General features: G+C 29.2%; 3 protein-coding genes across 7 annotated transcripts; 1 reads left to right on the top strand and 2 right to left on the bottom strand.

Annotated features, from left to right (window-relative positions):
- Nucleotides 1–182: 182 nt before the first annotated feature.
- On the top strand, nt 183–7478 carry LOC114128569 (E3 ubiquitin-protein ligase listerin). Its single transcript, XM_027993108.2, has 20 exons — nt 183–561; nt 637–807; nt 1041–1307; nt 1368–1474; nt 1543–1723; nt 1790–1963; nt 2043–2236; nt 2292–2424; nt 2489–3157; nt 3220–3400; nt 3463–4202; nt 4271–4392; nt 4455–4599; nt 5185–5354; nt 5424–5948; nt 6023–6148; nt 6210–6350; nt 6432–6786; nt 6866–7225; nt 7347–7478. Exons 1-20 carry the CDS (start codon nt 517–519, stop codon nt 7404–7406), a joined length of 4866 nt encoding a protein of 1621 aa, XP_027848909.2. The 5' UTR covers nt 183–516; the 3' UTR covers nt 7407–7478.
- LOC114128570 (putative uncharacterized protein DDB_G0271606) lies at nt 7465–12988 on the bottom strand. Of its 3 annotated transcripts, XM_027993111.2 has the most exons (16): nt 12596–12746; nt 12360–12544; nt 12139–12268; nt 11896–12009; nt 11717–11814; nt 11456–11649; nt 11144–11361; nt 10953–11072; nt 10523–10770; nt 10336–10455; nt 9480–10280; nt 9343–9410; nt 9023–9156; nt 8758–8799; nt 8638–8694; nt 7465–8010 (listed from the first exon to the last, which is right to left on the bottom strand). In XM_027993111.2, exons 2-16 carry the CDS (start codon nt 12453–12455, stop codon nt 7604–7606), a joined length of 2847 nt encoding a protein of 948 aa, XP_027848912.2. In that variant the 5' UTR covers nt 12456–12544; nt 12596–12746; the 3' UTR covers nt 7465–7603. The 3 variants fall into 3 exon arrangements, with proteins under 3 accessions (XP_027848912.2, XP_027848911.2, XP_050060702.1); XM_027993110.2 differs by having other exon boundaries at nt 12360–12988; XM_050204745.1 differs by having other exon boundaries at nt 9041–9156; nt 12360–12988.
- Nucleotides 12989–16551: 3563 nt separating this feature from the next.
- On the bottom strand, nt 16552–22624 carry LOC114128552 (leucine-rich repeat and IQ domain-containing protein 4-like). Of its 3 annotated transcripts, none has more exons than XM_050204768.1 (6): nt 22227–22624; nt 21768–21969; nt 20644–20869; nt 18331–18610; nt 17064–17372; nt 16552–16831 (listed from the first exon to the last, which is right to left on the bottom strand). In XM_050204768.1, exons 1-6 carry the CDS (start codon nt 22304–22306, stop codon nt 16681–16683), a joined length of 1248 nt encoding a protein of 415 aa, XP_050060725.1. In that variant the 5' UTR covers nt 22307–22624; the 3' UTR covers nt 16552–16680. The 3 variants fall into 3 exon arrangements, with proteins under 3 accessions (XP_050060725.1, XP_050060731.1, XP_027848888.2); XM_050204774.1 differs by having other exon boundaries at nt 21768–21855; nt 22227–22623; XM_027993087.2 differs by having other exon boundaries at nt 20656–20869; nt 22227–22618.
- Between the last annotated feature and the right edge of the window lie 96 nt (nt 22625–22720).

Raw genomic sequence — 22720 nt, 5'->3', positions numbered from 1 at the left:
TAAAAACTTTTGTTTTCGTATTTTTTGTTTGTCACACTTAATATTAGGAGAGATATTGGAATAAATATGCGACGAGTATACATACGCATGCGCTGATAGCACGTCTCAAAGTAAAGTCATCGCTTATATTATTATGTGCTTCAAATATCGTGGCACAGTCACAGTCATAGTCTATTATGGTCTGTATTACTATATATGTTCGTAGTATCTGACAATATTATGCTATTAGATTTGATAAGATTTTGTTTTTCGAGAAAGAAAAATAATGTTCTGTATTATGTTGATAATTTGATTGTAAACAAATCTTTAATATAGTAATGAACATCATATATTAATATATCTCACAGTCTCAGATCAAATTTTTAAATAAAATAAACATAAGTTTAGAGTTGAATCAGACAAGTATTTATTGTTTTCATAGAATATATGCATATGTGTATAGTTGATTGTTTTTTTGCCAACGTTATTGTTTTGAGACCAATTTTATAATTAAACAGTTAGCATTTTTATATTACAATGGGGAAAAAACAAGTTGCTCAAAGGGTCAAAAATAATTACAAAGTAAGTTCGTTTGTCGTTTATGTGATGGAATAGTGAAATATTGGTGTTAAAATTTAATTTTTATATTCTATATAGCCATCGAGCAGCGCAAGAGCTCAGTTATTGTTAAGTACTACTGATACATATGGAGTGGTTCCAGATAAGCTAAAATTTCCCTTTGCTGACATTTTGGATTGCAATGTTAGTCCCGATTTTCAAGTGGTTTTGAAAAAAATGAACAAAAAAGATTCTACCACTAAACTCAAAGTATGTAATTATGTATAGAAAAATCTCTCTATAACAAACTTTTTGTAAAACAAAATGCTTCTTATAACAAAAAATGTCAATAACAGTACGGTATGTCAAATACAGTGGTGAGGTTTACTTTTCTATAATGGAAAAATTTGTTGGCCCCAAGTAATTTTATTTTCATTATGGAGAGATTTAACTAACTTAAATTAGGTCAATAACATTTCTCACTTTTAATGTATGTTCTGCAGGCCTTAAAAGAATTTGTTGCGTTATGTGATTCTAAAGATGAAGATACAATTAGAGAAGTTTCGGCTCCATGGATTGCTCAATATGTAAATTTATGCAAAGATAATGAACCACGTATACGCGAAGGTACACAGAAAGCTTTGAGGTCCTACCTAAATCGAGTACATCGAAATGTAGCACCATTTCTAAAAAGATTTTTTGCTCATTGGTTTGTGGCTCAGTATGACACTCATCCACCAACTGCATCTGTTGCATTATCTACTTTTGAGGTTTGTACATCTATATTCATATGAATTTAAATTGATTTTATGTTAAACTGTATAATTTAGAACACTTTCCCTCCAAATAAAAGAACTGAAGTAATTGTGTTTTGTCAAAAAGAAATATTTAATTATTTAATTGAGAACATTACCAATTCAGCATTATTAAATACTAAGTAAGTTTATAAAAATTAATGTATACATTAAACATTTTTTTATTTATGTTTTTGAAATTAATTTAAAGAGTCGATTCGGATGAAATTAAGGAAATGCAAATTAGAACGGCCACTAGTTGTTTATATGCAACAGCAACATTTTTAATCTCACTTCCGGCTGAACATATTGAAAATATTGAAAGTGATTTGAAATCAATGTTACTTACTAACTCTACCTATTGGAAGTTAAATAAACATCCAACACCAAGTGTACGATTTACAATTTTTTCTAAAATTTATTTATTTAAAAATTGTTTTTTTATTGTTTATCAATAGGTTCGACAAGCTTGGTATACTCTATTACATTCTATACTATTTAAATTGCAACATTTTTTAGAAAGTGAATGTAAAAAGGTTGCTTTTGCTGTGTTTGATAATATCGATGAAGATAATGTCACTGTGTCTGTTGTAATTTGGAAAAATATTATGATTGTTTTATCAAAACCCGAGGTAAAATTTATATTATATAGTATTTTATGTAGGGTATATCTTATGACTTAAATTATTATTAATATCATTTTTTATATAGTTAAACTACTTTTGGTCTCAATCAAATGCTGAAAAAATTTTCCTTCCTAAATTATGGAAACTTTTGTCTTGCTCAAAAGGATGCATTTCATCTGCATATGAAAATTTATTAGAACTATGTAAAAATTGCCCAGTCATGAATACTATAACAGCTACTGAATTTTATTTGAAGTGTATTGCTTCAATTATACAAGGGTATGAAATAATAATAAGTTTTATTATTGAATCATTATATTGATTTATATTTTAGGTTAGAAAAAATGTCTAACCGCTTTGACCGTACCAATTTTGTTTCTGGCATTGAAACTCTTTTTGATTTTGTTATATACATTTTAAGAAATAATAGTGAAGATGAATTGTTTAGTAACTCAGTAATTTCTGAAGTATGTACATTATTTTAAATAATATAAATGTTATTTTTACATTAATTTAATATATGTTCAACAGGTTTTAACTTTAATTAAGTTCAGTCTTACAGGAAAATTAGCAAAAACTATGACACCACCAGTTATATCTCATTTGGCGGTATTCCTTGAATTTTTAACTAATAATAAATTACACAGTTTAAAAACCACAATTTGGGATAATTTAAATACTCTTTTAATTGGAAGTGGTCTTGATGAAGAAATTGTTTTTGATAACATCGTAGGTCAGCTCCAAGTACATTTAATTGTATTGAATCATTTAAAAAATCCTATAGTAAAGAAAAAAAAAAATTTGAGAGTTACATTTGAAGAATCTGGAGAAGTGTTTCTCCCATCAAAACAGTTATTCAGTGATGACTATCAAAATGATTTGGCAAATTTTGTTAATGTGGTTTTACAGTTCTATTTAGATAGAACTTCTTACCCAGAAGTTGGGCATATGTATGCCAATCACGTGTGTCAAGTGATATTGGCATTTAAAAATTATGGCGTTGATCAAAAATTATCTCAAACATTACCTGGCACTAACGATAATACATCATCATTATTCAGGCTGTATGATAAATATGTCAAAACATGGATTAATGATGAAAAAGTTTTGACTTATAACTCAATATCAGTAATTATTGGGTTATTGGAAACCATTGATAATGATAATGAACGAATTTCTATGATAGATGACTTAAATTTGGTATTTATTATTTATTTAAATATTTTGTAATAAGGTGTTTCTAAAAGTTTTGTTTTTTTCAGTTTGGATTAGATGTTGTGCTTAAAGAAATAATGAAGTATATTAGTGAAGGAAATACATTACCCATAGTGATTTGCGATTGGTTAGAGGCTATTCCTATGCAAGATGAATTTAAAAAATTCATTTCCTTTAATGTAGACTTAAATAAATCGAATCTTCTCACAAATTGTTTAATACTTACTGGTAATTTTGTTTAATCTTGAACATAATATTGGGCCTAAATAATATGAATGTTGTCTTTTTAGAAAATACTGTGTGTAAAAAATGGACTAAAGTACTTTTGGAAACTGTACATACAAACCCTACATCTCCATTAGTTAGCATGCTAAGACAAATATTTGAAAGAAAGTTAAGCGATCAGTCATTTGTCAATTCTCATCTCGATCTTATATTCAACACATTGGAATGTTTAATCTGTACTTATTTGGAAAAATCGCAAGATGGTGAATGTAGAGACCAAGAAGAGCTCAGTCAAACTTGGAAACTCGTGTTAAATTATATGATAGATTCACACGACAATGAAGTTATGAAGAGATGTAGTTTGGTTGTCACAAATTACCTACAAATTACAGGAGTTGATATAGAACATGTAGAAAGTGCAGTAGATCAATTTATTGAAGATTTTTCACTATGTACCAAACAAAATACTTTGCCAATTAAATTTTTGAATGAGTTGATAAAATGTGCAAATAGCATTGATCACTCAAAAGCAATTAAATGTTGTGAATTGGCATCCTATATTGACGGATCACTATTTTACACTGGAAATATTGGAAATTATATCGATACAAGTGATGAATGCTTTGACAATGTGTATGCATTATATTCTCATATGTATGTGTTCACAAAACAAATTTTAAAGTTTTTTAATGAACATGAACTACCCAATCAATTGGAAAATGTAGATGAAGAATTTGTTAATATTATGGCTGATGTAATATGTAATGTAAATGTGGTTGTGCACCTACTAAAATATTTTTCAAATGTGAGAATACATAAAAAAAAAAGTACTGTTATTTTTATTTATAATACATTTTTTCTTTTTAAATTTAGAGAAAATATTGTTGTAAAATCAAGAATGCTGTTCTCGAGGATACTAAAACTAGTGTTGCTGTACTCATTCAGTCGCAATCAAAAAATGTAGCTAATGCTATTATAAACAAAATTATGGAAAAGTATGTGGATTGTTTTTATGATTTCTACAATTGTTACATACATTTTTTTATTTTAATTTTAGAACAATTGATGATGGTCCATATTGGTGTAAATCATTAGAATTTATGTTGGATATGTTGTCATTATCGAATGAAGAATTGATTAATTTGTATAATTCTGCAATGTCAAAATATAGCGACAGTCCAAACTTTATACACATTATTCAGGTGACATTAATTTTTTTCTTTTATTTAAACATGAAAACATTCAATAGATTTATTATTTATTGTTCAGCCAATCTGTAATTTCAACATCATCTTTAAAATATTAACTTATATTATACATTTATAAAGTAATATACTTATTGTATTTCTATAAACTTATATTTTTTCTAATAATTCAGATGTTATCACTTTAAATAGTATATAGTTAGCTCTTAGTTACTTGAACCTTGATATCTTTAAAATAAAAATTATTTTTCAGTCATAACACTGAATTGATTTTTGAATTTTAATAACTCAAATTTTGTTTTTCCCTGAACTTCAAATCACCTGGAATAATGGTATGATAAAAAAGTATTAAGAAATTTTGTAAATTGATAAATTTAATATTTTGCATTTGTATGTGTTTTTACTTATTTGTAACATATTATTTAACATTCTGTTATTCATATTATGAGTGATTGGTAATTTACTAATTTATCGTTAGTATTCTACAGAAACTAGGGCATAAAATAATTTTTGCTGTGTTTAAAAAATATGTGCTATACCTTAGTATGATTTGTTGACATACTTTTTGTTTGACTTATATAGGTTTTTGTGAGTTTTTGCGGCATGAGCAACTTGGAGTATGATCATCTTTCATTGGCAGATACACGATGTGTTTGGAATGTGCACTTTAGAAAGACAACCAACAGTGATACAATGTCTCAGATGCAAAAGGTATTGGATTCTGAAGAAAAATTGCTCACTAGTGATGCTGAGTAAGTTTTCTATTTCAGTTATTTCTGGTAATTGACGATGAATGATGATCATGTGCTTGTACATTTTAGGTGTTTGAAAGATGAAAAGACAATGGTAGAAACCATCCGTAACATTGAGTTTTTAAACTTGATCTTCCTCTATACAGATGATGCATCAATCATATTAAAATACAGCAAAACAATATTCAATCGCTTAGAATCTATAATGTTGACTCTAACCAAAGTAGTAAATTTTGACAGTAAAACATATTTACCCATCGGAGTAGCTACTTCCTTGGTCGGTTCCTTATTTGTAAAATTGATGAAATTTTATCATGAAGAAATTTATAAAAATGTACCGCAGAGCAACGAAAATCTGATAGTATTTAGATCAGATACAAAAATTGTACGCGATTGCTTGGTGAAGATTTGGGTTGAGTTATCAAAAAATTGTAACAGTTGTGTTCATGAACTTGTGCTAGAAGCTCTAAGCAATGCTATGAATTATTTAGAATTTGAGGAAATAGATCAAAAATATTGGTTTAGCCTTTGTTCAGAATTAATTAATTCAGACTGTTACCCAATTGAAATTACTGCGTACAATATTTTGGACAGGTATGTTGATAAAAAAACAGCAAAATACTATTAATAAATCATTTTTTTAATTATATTATTTTCTAATCTGATAGATTATGTGAGGTACGTAAAGTTGATGTGGACACTGATTTTGAATCCGATCAAGTACCATTTGAACTTTCCACACTACCTTTGCAAAAACTTCAAGATTTGATGTGTACAATGTTAACTGATATCAAGTATTATTTTTTGTCAATTTTTAATTATTTTAAATAGTTTTTAATTTTAATGTATTCTTAGAATTGGAAGTACATTTGAGCCTGAAACTTTTTCTGAGGATTTAAAAAATACTCGAGTTTATTTGTTGGTATGGAATGTTATATTTAAATTATGTTCAAAACTCGATTCTCAAGAACGATACAAGTACATTTCTCATTTGAAGTAAGTCATGTTCTGTATATACAATGAGCAATTAATAACAACTAACTGATACCTTGACACTTATCATATATCTTTATTTAGCAATAACAATTCAATTTCAATTTTAATGGAGAATTTATTGAAGTTAATGCCACAATCTATTATCAAGACATATGCTAATAACGATGTTAATCCTATCATCAAAGATCTGTTCAACACGAGACCCAGTTGTTTATCGACGGACTATTGGAACAATAAAAAACTCTGGCACATGGTTTGCTGGACTTACTACAACCTGTTACACACATTACCAGCAGTTGTACGCAAATGGTGGGTGGACAGTGAACATAAAGTGTCAACGTTGGTTGACAAACTAACAACCAAATATGTATCGCAGAGTTTGATTGTTCAAGAGTTCCAAGACATCAAACAAGCAGAGAAAATCGACAATATAGTGGTACGTATTATTTTGTGACGTTTCCCAATGTGAACACAATTATTGACTATTCAATTTTTATCCTATGTTATTTGTTCAGGTGAACTTATATGAAAACCGTGGTATACTTATTGTTTCGTACATGATAGAAGAAACGGCTGTAGACATCACAATACAAATGGCCAATAATCATCCTTTGGGATTAATCAAAGTCAACAGCGACAAGAGCATGATTAACATGTCTCAGTGGAAAGGATGGTTGAAACAGTTGGCACTGTTCTTTTCACATCAGAACGGTTCGATCATTGACGGTATTTATCTGTGGAAATTGAATATCACAAAGAAGTTTGATGGCGTCGAAGAGTGTTACATATGCTATTCTATACTTCACAATTCTAACTATCAGTTGCCCAAGTCTGCCTGTCGTACATGTCACAAGAAATTCCACAGCTCGTGTTTAGTGAGTATTTGGTTGATATTTATGTTCCATAGGTCCTATGTTCCAGTTACCTACCATGTAAACTGCATTTCGTTTCCATACTTATTTGTAATTTAATATTTCTGATTGGTTTGTTTTTCAGTATAAATGGTTTGTTACAAGCAACAAGTCTACATGTCCTATTTGCCGTAATCTTTTTTAAGCTAGAACACTTATTGGTTTGATTGTTATTGATAATTGTTGAAAAATAAATAAAAGCATGCTTTTTAAAAAATGTAATTTTTTTTCAAAAAATAGACTTAAAAATAATTATTAATTCAACTAAAATTATACGTATAAAATAAAAATTACATGAAACTAATCAATTTATTGAACATATGTATTTTAACAATTCGTAAATTAATCTACATAATGGAGTGTTCCTTCTTTTGGAGGAGATGTGCCGGAAATAGTACCTTCTTGGGGAGAGCTACCTTGCTGAATCCAATACGACGGTATTTGTTGTTGGGTTTGGTACGTAATGGTGGCTTGTGGTTGTTGTTGCTGCTGTTGCTGTTGTTGTTGTTGTTGTTGTTGTTGTTGTTGTTGCTGCTGCTGCTGTTGTTGTTGCTGTTGCTGCTGCTGCTGCTGTTGTTGCTGCTGCTGCTGCTGCTGTTGTTGGTGCTGTTGTTGTAGATCAGCAGCCTGAGCTGGCGTAAATGTCTGATTTCTCATAGGATCAGGCAATACTGTGAATGTCACAGATTGTGTTCGATTAGATTCTGATACTGGAGTACCCGATCGTTGATCTGGTTCATATCCACGTCCTGCATTTAAACATCGATGATATATATTTATGTGCATTTAGTTCAGAAAAATACTTAACAAATTAAAACTTAATATAATGTACAATTTATAAAGCAATAAAATTATTAATAAACATTCTTATTAATATTTAATAGAATAACAATTAAATTGCTTAACATTGAGTTCGATAGAAAAATACAAGCTTATTATGATTATGGGTACTTACCTATTATACAAGACTATAGTTATTATTACTACCACAATCTTAACAATATCTATGTAGTATATACTGTGTTCCATTATTCAAATTTACAATTACTAATCATCATATTATTCATATTATTAGTTTTTACTGTAAATTGTATTTACTTGCTAATTAAAAATAATTTAACAGTTTTAGTCTGATTATGAAATAGTAATCACACTTCAAGATTTAATACCTGTTAATTTTTTTTTTCAATTTATACTAACATATATTTAATGCATATCAAGACACTATACAAAAAACTAAGTATGATTAGTTAAAAAAAAAAAATAAGATAGTTTGTAATACTAGGAAAGTAGCAAATGTCTGTAGTCTTGGATAACAGGAAAGTATCATAATATTGTGTTTTAGATATCGGTAAAGACTAATTAATTATTTTTACCAGGATAAAATTGATATCGCTGCTGTTTATTTCTGTCAACTTGTTTATTTAAGTCTTCTGAAAATTAATTTATGATTACTAAGTATCTGAATCATTAAGATATTATTTGAAAATATTTACCTTTGGAATTCATGTTTGAACATTCCTTAGTGCGTGAATCACCTGCAATTAGTATTAACTCATTAGTTATAACTTATAATTAATGTTTTTAAACAAATATTAAAATTAAATTAAAAAATTTTAAAGTCCTGTAAAAAAATTAATGTTAATATTATTAGTTTTCCTTGCGAAATCTGAAAAATAATATGTTATTAGAATTAATGCAGCTACGCTGGAAAATAAAAATTTTTCAATGTAAGTATTATTTATCATTACAATAGTTAACCTGTAATGTTTGAGGCACCTGTTGCTAATTGATGCTGAAAATTAGTCTGCGGAGTACGTCTCCCTGTATTTGATGTAGCTACCATACCATTAATTGTCAGTTGGCGTATTTGATTGTCATCATTACCATCATTACTGTTGAATAAATGTATACAAATTGCAATAAAAATTAGTTAAATAAAAAAAATTAAATTTAAATTAATCTCCTCTTCTTCTGAAAAATAACATGATTAGAGAAACTCCTAAAATAAAAACTGTTAATGGGTTATTTGCTGTTAAAAAATAATTAAATAAATGTATTGTACGTATGAATGTACTTGCCCAGTAACTGAAGATGGCCCAGTTCGTATTATTTTGGCCCCAGTTATTCCTCCACCTTCCGATACAACCTGAAAACACTTGGTGTATAGATTATTGACTTTTTTTATTTTGTTTCTACTAGAGTTTAACTATCTAACCATTTCATATGACCGTTTTAAAGGCTGATATTGAAATTGGTTGCTTTGTTGAAAATACTGAATTGATTGTTGCTGTCCTTGCTGTATCATGATGGGTTGATGGCTGTCATCTTGTTTGTAGATGACTTGTTGTTTATCTGACATTTGTGTCTGAATCAATTGGTGTTGGGGTTTATGTGTTTGTTGTTGCTGCTGTTGTGGAAGTGTCATTGTAACTATACCATTGCCTTGTGATTGTAAAATTTGATGAGATATTGGCAGTGACATTAACTGATTGCCACCAGGCGAAGCTGTTTGTTGAGTGAACGCCTTGCCTTGCTGTTGGAGTAACAACTGTTGTGTAGACGCCTGACTAACTTGAGATTGTAAAAGGCCTGGCAAGTTTTGGATAATTTGTGGTTGAAGATTTTGGAACTGATTTAGTTGAGGCATCATCATTTGTATTTGAGCAGGTTGCCCTGGTGTCTGTTGTACAATTAATTGGCCATTAGGAATGTTTGCTGGGATCAATTGACCAGATTGTGTTTGCTGTAAATGAATAGTCTGTACGGCAGGCTGTTGAATTTCAGCTGGTGGTGGTTGTTGGTATTGCACAATCATGACTTGACCTGGTTGGCCAGATGGTTGTTGATATTGTGCCATTTGGTTACCAAGTATGTAAGTGGTACCTATCAACCCAGAGTTGGATTGTTGGCTTAATTGAGCCACTTGACCCACATTGGGAGACTGAGCCATTTGGAATGTATTTGATTGCACTTGTGGTTGGTATGCAATGATTTGGCCATTGGATGTTTGAATATACTAAAAAAAATATATTTGTTAATTTTGAAATTTTTTAAAATAATTTTATATTTACTTGAATAGGAAGTGCAGCTTGAGTCATAAATGCTTGGGTATGTGGAATAACACCATTAGCTAGTGTTGTAGGAGTAGTATGAGTTACAGATGGGGTGTGTTGAACATTTTCTAGACTTTTCTAAAATACAAAAAAATAAATATAAGTATATCAAATAATAATAACAATTATTTAATATGGAACATACAGTTTGTATTGCTTGCTGTTGAATTAGCTGCTGTTGCTGTGATTGAATTGCTGAATAGCTGACTGGTGTAACAGACAATGGAAGTTGATGTTGTTGCTGATTAACTACTTGTGTTTGGATTTGAGGCATAATTGAGGCTTGATGTTGACCCAAAGAAGCTATATGAGTTGGCCCCTGTGCGTTTTGTGCCGATTGTTGTTGTTGGTGACCTCCCATTACTGGAGGGGGAACAGCCATTAATTGAGGGACTGAAAAATATAATTTTTATTTTATTTTAAATATAATTAATTACAACAAGTTCTAAATATTAGTTTGAAAAGTTAATGATTTAGCCCCTAATGAGGGAGTTTTAAGATACAAAGTAAGTTTATTATTCAATATAAAATTTAATATTCATTAAAGTAAAAAATTCATGTATCAACTCTCTTACCAGCTTGTTGGGCAAATAATGGCATTTGAACATTAGCAACAGATGTCTGTACCACTTGAGAGCCATCCTGTAATGTCATCATTCCAGTTTGTGCAGCTACTTGAACAGTCTGATATTGAGCTGCAAATATATGAATAAATTAGATAATTGATTTTTAAATAGATCATTAAAATATAAAATTAGATATTTACCTGGATTCATTTGTGGTATTTGACCATTATTAGTTTGTATAGTTTGTTGATGAATTACTTGTGGTTGTTGGATGTGTACATTGGAAGGTTGGTGAGCAATATTGGGTGGTGGTGCTACATGATTAGATGCATATGTAGCACTATATTCATTTTGAATAGTTTCAATTAAATTGAAAGCTAATTGTCTACCATTTTGTAATACTTCATTTTTTGCATGCCTATAATAGTAACAGGTAACATTGAACATAAAAAGTCAACTTGTATCGCAAAACAAGTTTATAAATGATCAATTAAAATTAAAATTAGATTTACTCGACACAGAGGTGTAAAGGTTCAACTGATTCTTGTCCATTAGCCTCAATGAATCCAGAACCTCGTCCTCGCATGGTTACTACAGCCCCTGTTTCATTCATTATATAATGAAGATTAGCACCATTTAAGCCTAATATCTTATTCCTGAGGTCAAAAGCTGGAGGTGCGTGGTCTAAGCCAATTAAGACTTTTTCCTGACAATTAATATAATTTTAGTGGTGATATTTAGATAAAATTATGTTAAACAAACATTTTACTTACAATTCCTGCCCCATTAATTAAAGGACCAGATGTCAAATTTGGATGTTTAGACATATCTTTGTCTCGTTGAATAAGTGATTGAATTTTTTGAATAGCAACTAGTCAAAATAAAAATGTATTTTTGAGTGAACAGTAAACAAAATATAAGTTAATAATAAGTAATAACACAATATGCTCACGATCTAAATTTTGTTTTTTTGGCCCTTTGATAAGTAAATGTAATGATCGTTCTGATGATGCTTGATTTTTTTCTTTAGGAGTCAAGTATCGTCCTCTAGTAACAATTACCGTACCTACAGAATAACAGTTAATTTAATTTTAAAAATTAATAGTCAAATAATAAATATTAAGTACTCATAAACTGACTTGCAGTATTGCGGTGAGATTTTGGTAAAGAAATAATTAATAAAGAAAAAAATCACCCGAAAATTCTTCGATGTCATTTTGTATGGACTTGCTGGTGAGTAGTATACGATCAGTGTCTGCCAAGTCATTGATTTCAAACTGGGTTTTGAGCTGCGACGTAGCCTGTTGAGGGGGCGCACATTGAGCCTGTTCAAGACGCGACGACATATTTTGTAAAAAGTGTTTCTTGGTTTTTTTGACTATTGGGCTAAGCCGGCACGAAAACTACTACACATACCTCCGGTTGGTCACCGACCCGTTTTGCTAGAGCTGATTCTACTCGGGTCGCCATTTCCACTGCCAGTTTGAGATTGTTCGTAGGGATTGACATCATGTCGCGGCAGATCGACGAGATTTAGTTGGAATTCAATCCGACGAGAGGACGGTTGGTGTTTTGAGCGACTATGGTCATTTCCGTAGTTTCTAAAACCGTTAGGAGTGAGAAAAAAAACTAAAAAAAGATGTATTACCTACTTATAAGTTATATTAGTTTTAACATATTATTTATTATTTAATGCCGTTTTCAAATGCGATAACAAGACACTGCAACAAGCTGAAAAGAAAAACATTGAAAGATAGGTAGAATACCGATTTCCAAACGTTTCACGAGCATACAATAATAATGAAACAAACACTTCGACCAGTGTTACCATTACCGCGGTATTCAGACTATTGTCCGGTGAAAAACGGTTTCTGGAAGCGGTTGCCGGTTAGGTATTATAGAACTTGGTAATTTTTAGAAAGTACCTATTAACTATTAATTTGTATTACTTATAAATTATAATATTAATATACAATACAATTTGTCTTAAATTCTTGCATCACTCGTAAGTTAGTCTCTAACTCCGTGGTTAATCAATATTAAATTATTTAACTAAATACGAATTTACTTTTTTCAACAAGCCTATAAGAAAGTACGTATGCCATTATTGCCATTAAATTGATGTATCAATGTCTCGCAGTCTTGAGACTTAAAGCGACATTGGACTTTTAGAATAAACTTAGCTATCTCTTTATAGTACCTACTTAATATTATGTTCTTTATCGGAAACTTAATTTAAGACAGGTCATATAGATGTTGATATTATTACCTTAAATCTTAATCGTGCTTATGGTCGGTAGGTACGTTGCAAAAAAAAAATATATTACTCAAAAATCATCAGTGGTATGACTACCAAATACACTTAGACGGTTACTTTTATATAGGTAATGCCGTAATAGGTTTTGAACTCTTTAATGCCCCACCCCAATGTCCTATATGACAATTGCGGATGCAGCTGTCGTTGTCGGATTTCGGGGGGGTAGTTTATTCCCATAGCTCATATTTTACTGCTAGTAGTTCAAATTTCACATAATAATATTATAATATAAACGATTAGTAATAAATTGTTATTTTAGGTCCAAAGTCGACTTCAGTTCCACGAAATGCAATTTTTGCGATTTTGACAAATTTTATCAACATTTTAGTTTCACATACATATAAAAAAAAGTGCCTATTACCTATATTTAATAACTAATATTTGTATGCAGTTATAAAAAAATGTATGTAGGTAATAGGATCTTATATTACATTTTTAATCATTTTGCTAAATGAATAATTTTTTATTGGTAATTACAGGAAAAAAACTAAAAACAAAATTAAGAATTAGCATGTCTATAAATAGCTCAAAAAGAGTAAGTATTTTTTTTAAAACGATAATATATACATATTTGATGAATATTTTATAATATCTATATGATTGTTTATTTTTGAATTAAAACAAAAAAATAATAATTGTTTGGAAAGAAATAGTTATTTTATACGGGTAAATGGATGATTATACCTACCATTGATTTTAGAATATACAATATCCATTATATATAAATAATATATATTCTAAAGTCAATGATATAATACCTGTATGATATTCACCATTTTATAATTCAAAACTACAAATGTTTTTCCAATAAAATTAGTCAAAACAATTAATAATTAAATAAAAAAAAGGGTACTGGTCTGTTATCGCCCCGCCACGGGAACGAAAATTTTTATCGCCCTGCCAATTACGAACGCGGCGATTACCTATCGCTTTGTTTTATTAGTTTTAGGTAATTTTATGGTACTTATCGGTTATCGCGAGAAATATTAAAAATTCAAAAAAAAAGTCAAAAATGTGACTGCGCGTGTTTCGGCACTCGTCGCTACGCTACTCGGCGCCGTCGCTACGCTCCGCACAAATCGAAAATATCCCTCGACTTGCTATGCAACGCCACCTTAAGTAGGTCACAGGGTAAATTATGTCGTAGTATATGGGCAGTGATTACCCTGTGACCCATAGGCGCCGCCAGGAATTTTATCAGGGGGGTGCATTTGTGCATAGTATACGGTGATTTCTAATTCTAATATACATTATATAATATTAGTAATTATTATATATATGATATAATAATAATAATTTATATTATTATTATTTGATATTATATAATACCATTCAATTTTTTTATTTTTTTGAAAAGCCAGGGGGGTGCACGTGCACCCCTCTCGCGGCGCCCATGCTGTGACCTACTTGAGGTGGCGTTGCATAGCAAGTCGAGGGATATTTTCGATTTGTGCGGAGCGTAGCGACTGCAGTCATATTTTTTGTTAGGTAGTCGCGATAACCAATAAGTACCGTAAAATTACCTAAACTAATAAATTAAAGCGATAGGTAACTGTTGTAGGTATAAATAAAATAATATGTTCGAAATCGCCGCATTCGTAATTGGCGGGGCGATAAAATTTTTCGTTCCCGTGGCGGGGCAATAACAGACCAGTACCAAAAAAGGGCAATATTTAATTTTTATAGTTACCTAAATTAAGTCTATTGGATCTTTATAGTATTTTGTTATAATAATATAAATAGTATAATGGTGTGGGGGGGATGAATCACCGACAAGATATCGCCGGTAAAATATCGCTAAACCAATATACTATATCATATTATCATGGAATATAATTATAAATATCGCCAGTATGAAATCATTGAAATCTAGCAGTAGTTTAATAATAAATAAGTTATATTGATTATTGGTTGATATTTAATAATAGTTAGGTATGGCTTAATTCTAGTTTAGCTCCTAAACTTCGAATTATTTTTTTTCAAAGTGTGTTTTTGAATGCTTTATTAATTATTTAATAGTACTTTCAAATTTTCAATAAAAGTCGCCAAAACTCCTTTGAGAAGTTAGGTTTAAAAAAACATCAAATTCTTATTTTTTTCAAAAATCGTATTTTTGAATTTAAAATTTATAATACTGAAAATTTGTATTTTTGGAATTTATTTATTTTTCTATTGTTAGTAATTTAACTCCGGACAAACAACTTTTGATAAAAAATCATTTTTTTAGGAAAATTAAATTGTTTGGGGGGGGGGGTATATAGGTATATCCTCTCTCTCTCCCTACCATAAAAATTCTTGTCTACACCACTGTTTTGAATTACATAAAATTATTGGATATAATATTAAACAAAATTAAAAAATTAAAAATCTGTATACTTGAATGTATTATTAGGTAAAAGGTAAATACGATTAGATAAGATAAGGTTAAATGCAATATGCAGACACGATAATAATTTAAGGCAGTATTATTTCTTACGATAAATTGGTTTCGTGATTTTTTACCGACGATATTTTGTTAGGATACTGATCCTAATGGGGAGTCGGGAGTGTGGACCCTTGCCCAGGCGCTGTTATAAGCTCATGAAAAAAAAAATTATAATAACATGAAATATTTAGTAAAATATATATAAATTATAACAGGTATTTTAAAACTTCCATCAATAAAAAAAAAAATATATAGGTATTCGCTATATAACGTTGATATTAATTAATCGGTCGACGGTCGATGACCAATGGCAATAGTGTATTATTTTATTGTTAAAATTTCCTATTTTTCAGAAATATATTTTTTTTACTAAATTAAAATAAAGACATTTTTAATTTATGTTTAAGCATAATAGTGACATGTTCTATATCACGGCTAAATAATAACTAATAAACAAATATCCATGGTCTATAGGTAGGTATAGTTAGTAGTATACATATATAATATAGGTATATATATGTATGTGTGTTTGTTTTAAAGTGATAAAAAGTGAGGTTTGCAAACCCCACTTAAAGTTTAAAGTTGAAGCATTTTATCTATATTGACTATATTTATCGTGTACACAAACAAAAAAAACACACACACATCATTGTATAAAATCTATACTTACATTCATCGTTCCGCTTAGAATTTAATAATTCACAGAAGTACAAAACAAATCATAATAATTGGTACTTGGCAGATGTCGTGAGGTAAAAATTCGTATAATATTAGTTTAGAAACTGTTGATTTAGATTTCATTTAGAATTTCTAATAAAAATTGTTTATAAGATGATATGATGGTAGGTGTAGTAATGTAGTACATATTATAAATATATTCATTATTATATTTGGAATTCAATAAATTAATAAATATAATTGTAAAATTAGGAACATCAAGAATATAAATAAAAATAATGACAATATTAATATTAATTATACATAATAAATCACAATCAACTTTGAAAAAATCCATAAGGTTTAATTTTAAAATCCAATTCTTGTAAATCCATTTGGTAACGATTTGTTATTTGTTTAAATGCCCCATGACACGATTTAGAACAAAAATATTGGGCATTGAAATGAGTGTGTGATCTGAAAAAAAAACTTAAGAAACACAACATCGTCAATTATATTGTTAAGTATATTTTCTATGATCATAAACACACATAGCAGTAATATAAATTAGGTATATATATATTATAGTAATATGATAGGTACAGGTAACCTACTATAATAATATACCTACTTAAATACTTCATTCAAATTTACATAAATATTAAATGTGTTGTATTTTTTTATTTATATTAAATTATATATAGTATGTAAAACATCTTACTCGTATTGTAATATGCATATATAAGTGTATGTAAACAAGGGTCTTAAACATTGCATACAGGAAGCAGCTGGGCCTGACGACAATTGTTCACACAAATTTTTGGGGACCCAATCCTTGTAAAATGGAGTCTTCCAAACGTAGAGCGCTCTGAGAGCAAATTCTTTCAAAGTAGGACAGTGTGCATTTCCTTGGACACAGAACACTTCTTTGATTTTAGGTGATACAATCAAATTGCGAGAGTTGCACGTCAAAGTTATATTCGGTAACATATGCGCTTCCAGAAATTGTTGAGTACCACAATTTTCTGCCCTGATAACGGTAAAATACGTATATAAATGTGTATGAAAAATACATTTATACATGTGAAAATTTAAAAAATAAATACAGTGTACTCTTGGTAAGTTCACGGGGAGGGGGGAGAATTCGACTAACTAAAAATTTCAAAAAATGTATTTATTTTTTTTAAAAGCTTAATTTTTCTAAAGCAAGAGTCACTTCTTTATACTTGTGATGGTTAAGGTTATATTTTGCGGGTTGTTGACTTCTTCTTCATTAGCACTATCCAATACATCGAAAACGTTATCATCTTATATATGATATATTTACTACTAAATTTGGATAAGAAAATTCGAGATATCGAGAACTTGTCCAATTAATTTTCGAGTTGACAAGATTATTTTAACATTAAGTGTTATTGTTATTTGAAGGGGAATTTTATTTATTCGAGATATTGAGAATTTCGAATTATCAAGAGACGAGATTTGATTGTATGTATTAACTATTCTTTACATAATATGTCTATAAGAAAATTTGAAAGCGTTTATGCATGATGTCATGATGTCATGATATTAAATATGTAATTATATAATATAAAAAGAATAGTGTTGGTATCCAAAGTTTAATTTTAAAAGGTGCAAATTTTCAAAAGCCCTTTTAGCTATAAACTTTATTATTAGTGGTTATTATATGTACGTATTGTGTGAGGCTTATCATTTATCAGTTGAAAGAAAATTATGAAAGTTTTGTTTCCATTTATTATAATTTATAACAGAAATAATGTTATAACTTATAAATTATAATATATATAGATGTGTAGGTAGTCCTTTACGAAATTCTTATATATTAGAATTAAATATACACTATACATTTATCAACATATCAATGTATTGAATTATAAGTATTATCTTCTGTATAGTGTAGACTTATTACTTATTAGGTAGGTAGGTATTAATTTAAACAAATAAATATATGTTCTATTAATATATACTTAATAGTGGTTGGCACGTAATTCAAAAAAGGATTGTGGTCTACGTTGATACTGGCTTCCGACCTGAAAGCCACCGCTGGAACGTACAGGAGTTTGTTGTGGGCCAGTGATAGGTATTCGATGTTCTTCAGACGACCGAGATTGTCTGGCACAGAGATCAGCTTGTTTCCGTTCAACAATATTTCCCCGTAATATAATCCATCTGGATAGATTTCCGGCAAAGTTTCGATTTCGTTGTGGGACAAGTCCAACAGCCATAGAGATGGCATGTTTAAAACATCTATAGGTACGTATATGTATAAAATAATACTCAAGATTGCAATTAGAAAATTGTGCATTTTTTGACGCCATTGCGCATGTATTGTCTCCGTCTTACAAATGAGTAACATAACAAATTTATACTCAGAAGATCACGTTTAGCTTCGTTAGTTTAAAAATTAGAGTGAATCGACTTATTATGAAACTTGATGGCAAGAAAATTATCTGTGTTCGTACGTTGTTTTTTTTTATGATTATTCAGTTTTTAAGCGAGTTATGAGCATTTTAAATTGATGCTATATTATATATGCGTATAACTTGTTAAAAATAGAGCTATCGTAAAAAATCAACATACGAACACATATGATGCTCTTATCATCAAATTTCATTAAAAGTCAATTCACTATAATTTTTAAACTTATGGAGCTATGCGTGATCTGCTGAGCATAAATTTGCTATGTTACGCATTTGTAAGACGGAGAAAACACAATGTCAAGCGGGTATGGCGTCCTCAAACATTGAAAAAATGTGCACTAAAAATTTAAAAAATAATAGGTAATAAATGTTTAAAATGAAAAACACAAGATTATTTGATACTTCTTTTAAATAAAATTTTAATTATAACTATCCATTTTTAAAATATGATCATGAATTCATATTTTTATGTCTACCTGCGAGATAAAAATCTAATGAACTATAAATAAGTAGGAATGTCCGAATGTAGTATGTTTTTTAATTATCACATTGTACCTATTGATATATAAATATATAATACATGAAATATTAAGTATTTAGGTTATCACTTATTTGTAATAGTTATCTATTCGATTATTAATACTATTATTATTTATTATATTTAGGCACTCTGCAGTGCCATCACAACATGAAATTTCTAACTACCTATTTCTTAGACCTTTTATGTTGTATAGAAAATTAATGGCAACGTATTTATGTATAAAAAATGTTTAAAATATTAAATATAGTATTCAAGGACTCATATACGACGTTTGGTACACACAAATTATAAATAAACAATTCATTGCACATTAAAATGAAAAATAAGGCTATAAATAGCAGCATAGATAAAATAATTTTGATAAGTAACATTATTATGAATTGTAATCACTAATCCTGTACGCTATACGGGTTTTTTAATGGCTACGTCCTACGTATGTTACGTCCTGATTATTTTATGGTTGTAAAATTACACTTTCAACAATCTATAGGTAATAGATTTATGTATTTTGTCTATAACTATCAAATAGTAATTTATTTGATAATTTTCTTAAATTCATTTAATATATTTATACTGGTAGCTGGTAGGTGCATCTAGTATTTTGTGTTTTGTATAAATCATTAATCATTATGGCATTCTACGTTATTCCGCTTAAATTCTACACAATACACCGAATAGAGCTAATTTAATAATAAAATAAGTTATGCTTATAATAAATAAAATTAATAGATGTTATATTTTAATTGTTTGACTATAATCGTGTACATAGTATATAATACATATAGGTACACTTAATATTCATTAGCATAAGATAGTCAAGGTGACGTACTACGTTTAGTATTATGACAATAACAATAACATATTAACACAACAGATTAAATAAAGTTTTATTTAATCTGTGATAACATTTTAATTTAATTAATAATTAGAATATGAAACAAGAGAATATCGTGTCCGTGTGTAGGTACTGACTTTTATCTTACTATTATTTATTTCCTTTATTTGGTACCTACTTAAACCTATTTTCATTATGCTATTGCCTATTACTTATGGTAATGTATATGTTATCCATCGCGAATTACAACTACACAATTTGCATGGAAATACTTAATAGGGTGGTTGTAGAAGATATAACATTTTTTACTTATTGCTTATGCGTATGAAATTATTAAAATAAAATTTGTGCACCTATATATACAACCGAACAATTTGATACTAGACGGGTAAAGTTTATTTATAAATAGTTATTTTTCTACATTTGTGAATTGAAACGTTGAAATTATTTGAATTCGTTTTATAAGTTCTTTTTTGCAACATACATAGTGACTTACCGCCGGGGACTTTTCTTATTCGGTTGTGGGATAAGTTCAGCTGCGTCAGTCGCTTGAGAGCAGCGATCGTGGAAGGTATGTCCGTAATTGAGTTGCGTGGAGCGCATAGCACTTCCAACCCCTTCAATTCACAAATTTCCGCGGGAAACGTCGACAGTTTGTTGTTGTCCATGTATATGTGAGTCAATTTATCCAAGCTGTTAATCCATCCTGGCTGCATAGTTATATTATGTTAAAAATAAAATCTACGCATATTAGACAACAATCAGTTCGTAAATTTTAAAAGCAACTGATTTATATACCTAGTTTCTAATAGCTGTGGGATAAAATTTGGACATTTTTAACGTTGTTATTTATTGACGATAGCCAATAGATAACACAAAATTAAAAATTGTATTATATTTAAATTTGCTGTTTTAATATCGTTAAAAGTACCTAAACACGAGGTGAATTTATGATCGACAGTCGTGTGATTTTAATTTTTGAATATTATAATATAATATAATCGGGAGTGCATTCGGTGGTTGATAGTGCCTCTAGTAGGGAAACATGCAACCCTTTGAAACCTATATCCATAGCTGGCCCATATGTTCATCGATACTTTGGCTTTGGCATTCAAGTTTAAATATTAAATTTGTACTTATTAATTATTATACACATTATATTTTATTGTATGTAAATAAAATATTGTAAATCAGTGTATCAGTGTACAGATTAGCTAGTTTTACTCGAGTTTGGCTAATTTTTTTTTTTTTGCTGATTACAGTATTGATAGGATAGACATTATTTTTATTTATAGTACCTATTACCTATGCATGCATAAATGTATTATCATTTTGATATAGCTATGTATAATACTATATAATACCTATATTTAAAAAACTGTTTAATAATAACTAAACATATAGTATAGTATAATATATAGTATGTTTAATTTCGAGAAGAAAATGCTTTAATATAATTATGTCTATGGGATTTTTTTTTTTTAATAATAATTGTCATAAAATGATTACACCCTCTCATGAGAAAGACTGAAATGGCACCCCTGCGTATATGATATAAGTAAGTATTATGTATTTATGTGTATATAATATAGTATGGAATCCACTTACTAGTACTTCGATAAAGTTGTTTTTTATGTAGAGTTGATACACTCGGTCCCTGTTCAGTTTCAAGTCTTCAGGGAACTCGAAGAGATTCCTGTCGTTCCAGTGCAGGATATGACCGATGCCGAGCGTCATCGCCGTGATTTTGCGGAGCATGTCAAAAACAAAATTTTCGCATGTATTTTTTGTTAAAGGTTTAGAATAGACACTATAAAGTAAAAATAATCATTGGCAGTAACTCAAAAATCGCGTTTATAAGGTTAGTGGATCATAATATCATATAATATTCGTTTAGTCGACGGTTGTTTAACAACGGAGTAATAATAACTACCATAGAACACGATTTTCATGTTGTTTGAAAACTACCACCCCACATGTACGGGTTTCATACTATTATAAATTATAATTATTTATAATGAACAGTTGCTACCTATATATATATATATTATAATGTTAAGTACTCACGCGTTACTGAAATTGGTGTTTGACCAAAACGTATTGATTTTGTGATCATGATTGTGTGTCTTCAACAAGTACACATTCATAATGTTTAGGGGTAATGTTTAAAATATTGGTCACAACAGAATTTTTAACTTAGTTTATTGAAATGTTCATCGGGCAAGAGACATTTACATAAACAGTATTGTTTTATTTTCTGACGAAAGTCTACGCAGATAATCTGCATGTTTATAAGAATGTTTGATAAGGACTCGTGTAAATGAACTAAGTGTTCGGAAATTCCGTATTTGTGTTTTGATTTTTGAGTGGGAGATTAATAATTGAGTTTATGTAGTTTTATATAGAATATTAATTAAGATAAAATAATCATCATAATCCAAAACTAAATGTGTTTATTGTTAAACACTGATAAATTACCTGTTATATAATGTTCAACTTACATTTTCTTACAATTTATTATAACAAACAATAATATATTACTTTCTAAAAATTGCATGATG

Source organism: Aphis gossypii, chromosome 1 (assembly GCF_020184175.1).
Source record: "Aphis gossypii isolate Hap1 chromosome 1, ASM2018417v2, whole genome shotgun sequence".
In the NCBI taxonomy this organism is placed as follows: Eukaryota; Metazoa; Arthropoda; class Insecta; order Hemiptera; family Aphididae; genus Aphis; species Aphis gossypii.
This window is presented reverse-complemented; position numbering and strand designations above follow the sequence as displayed.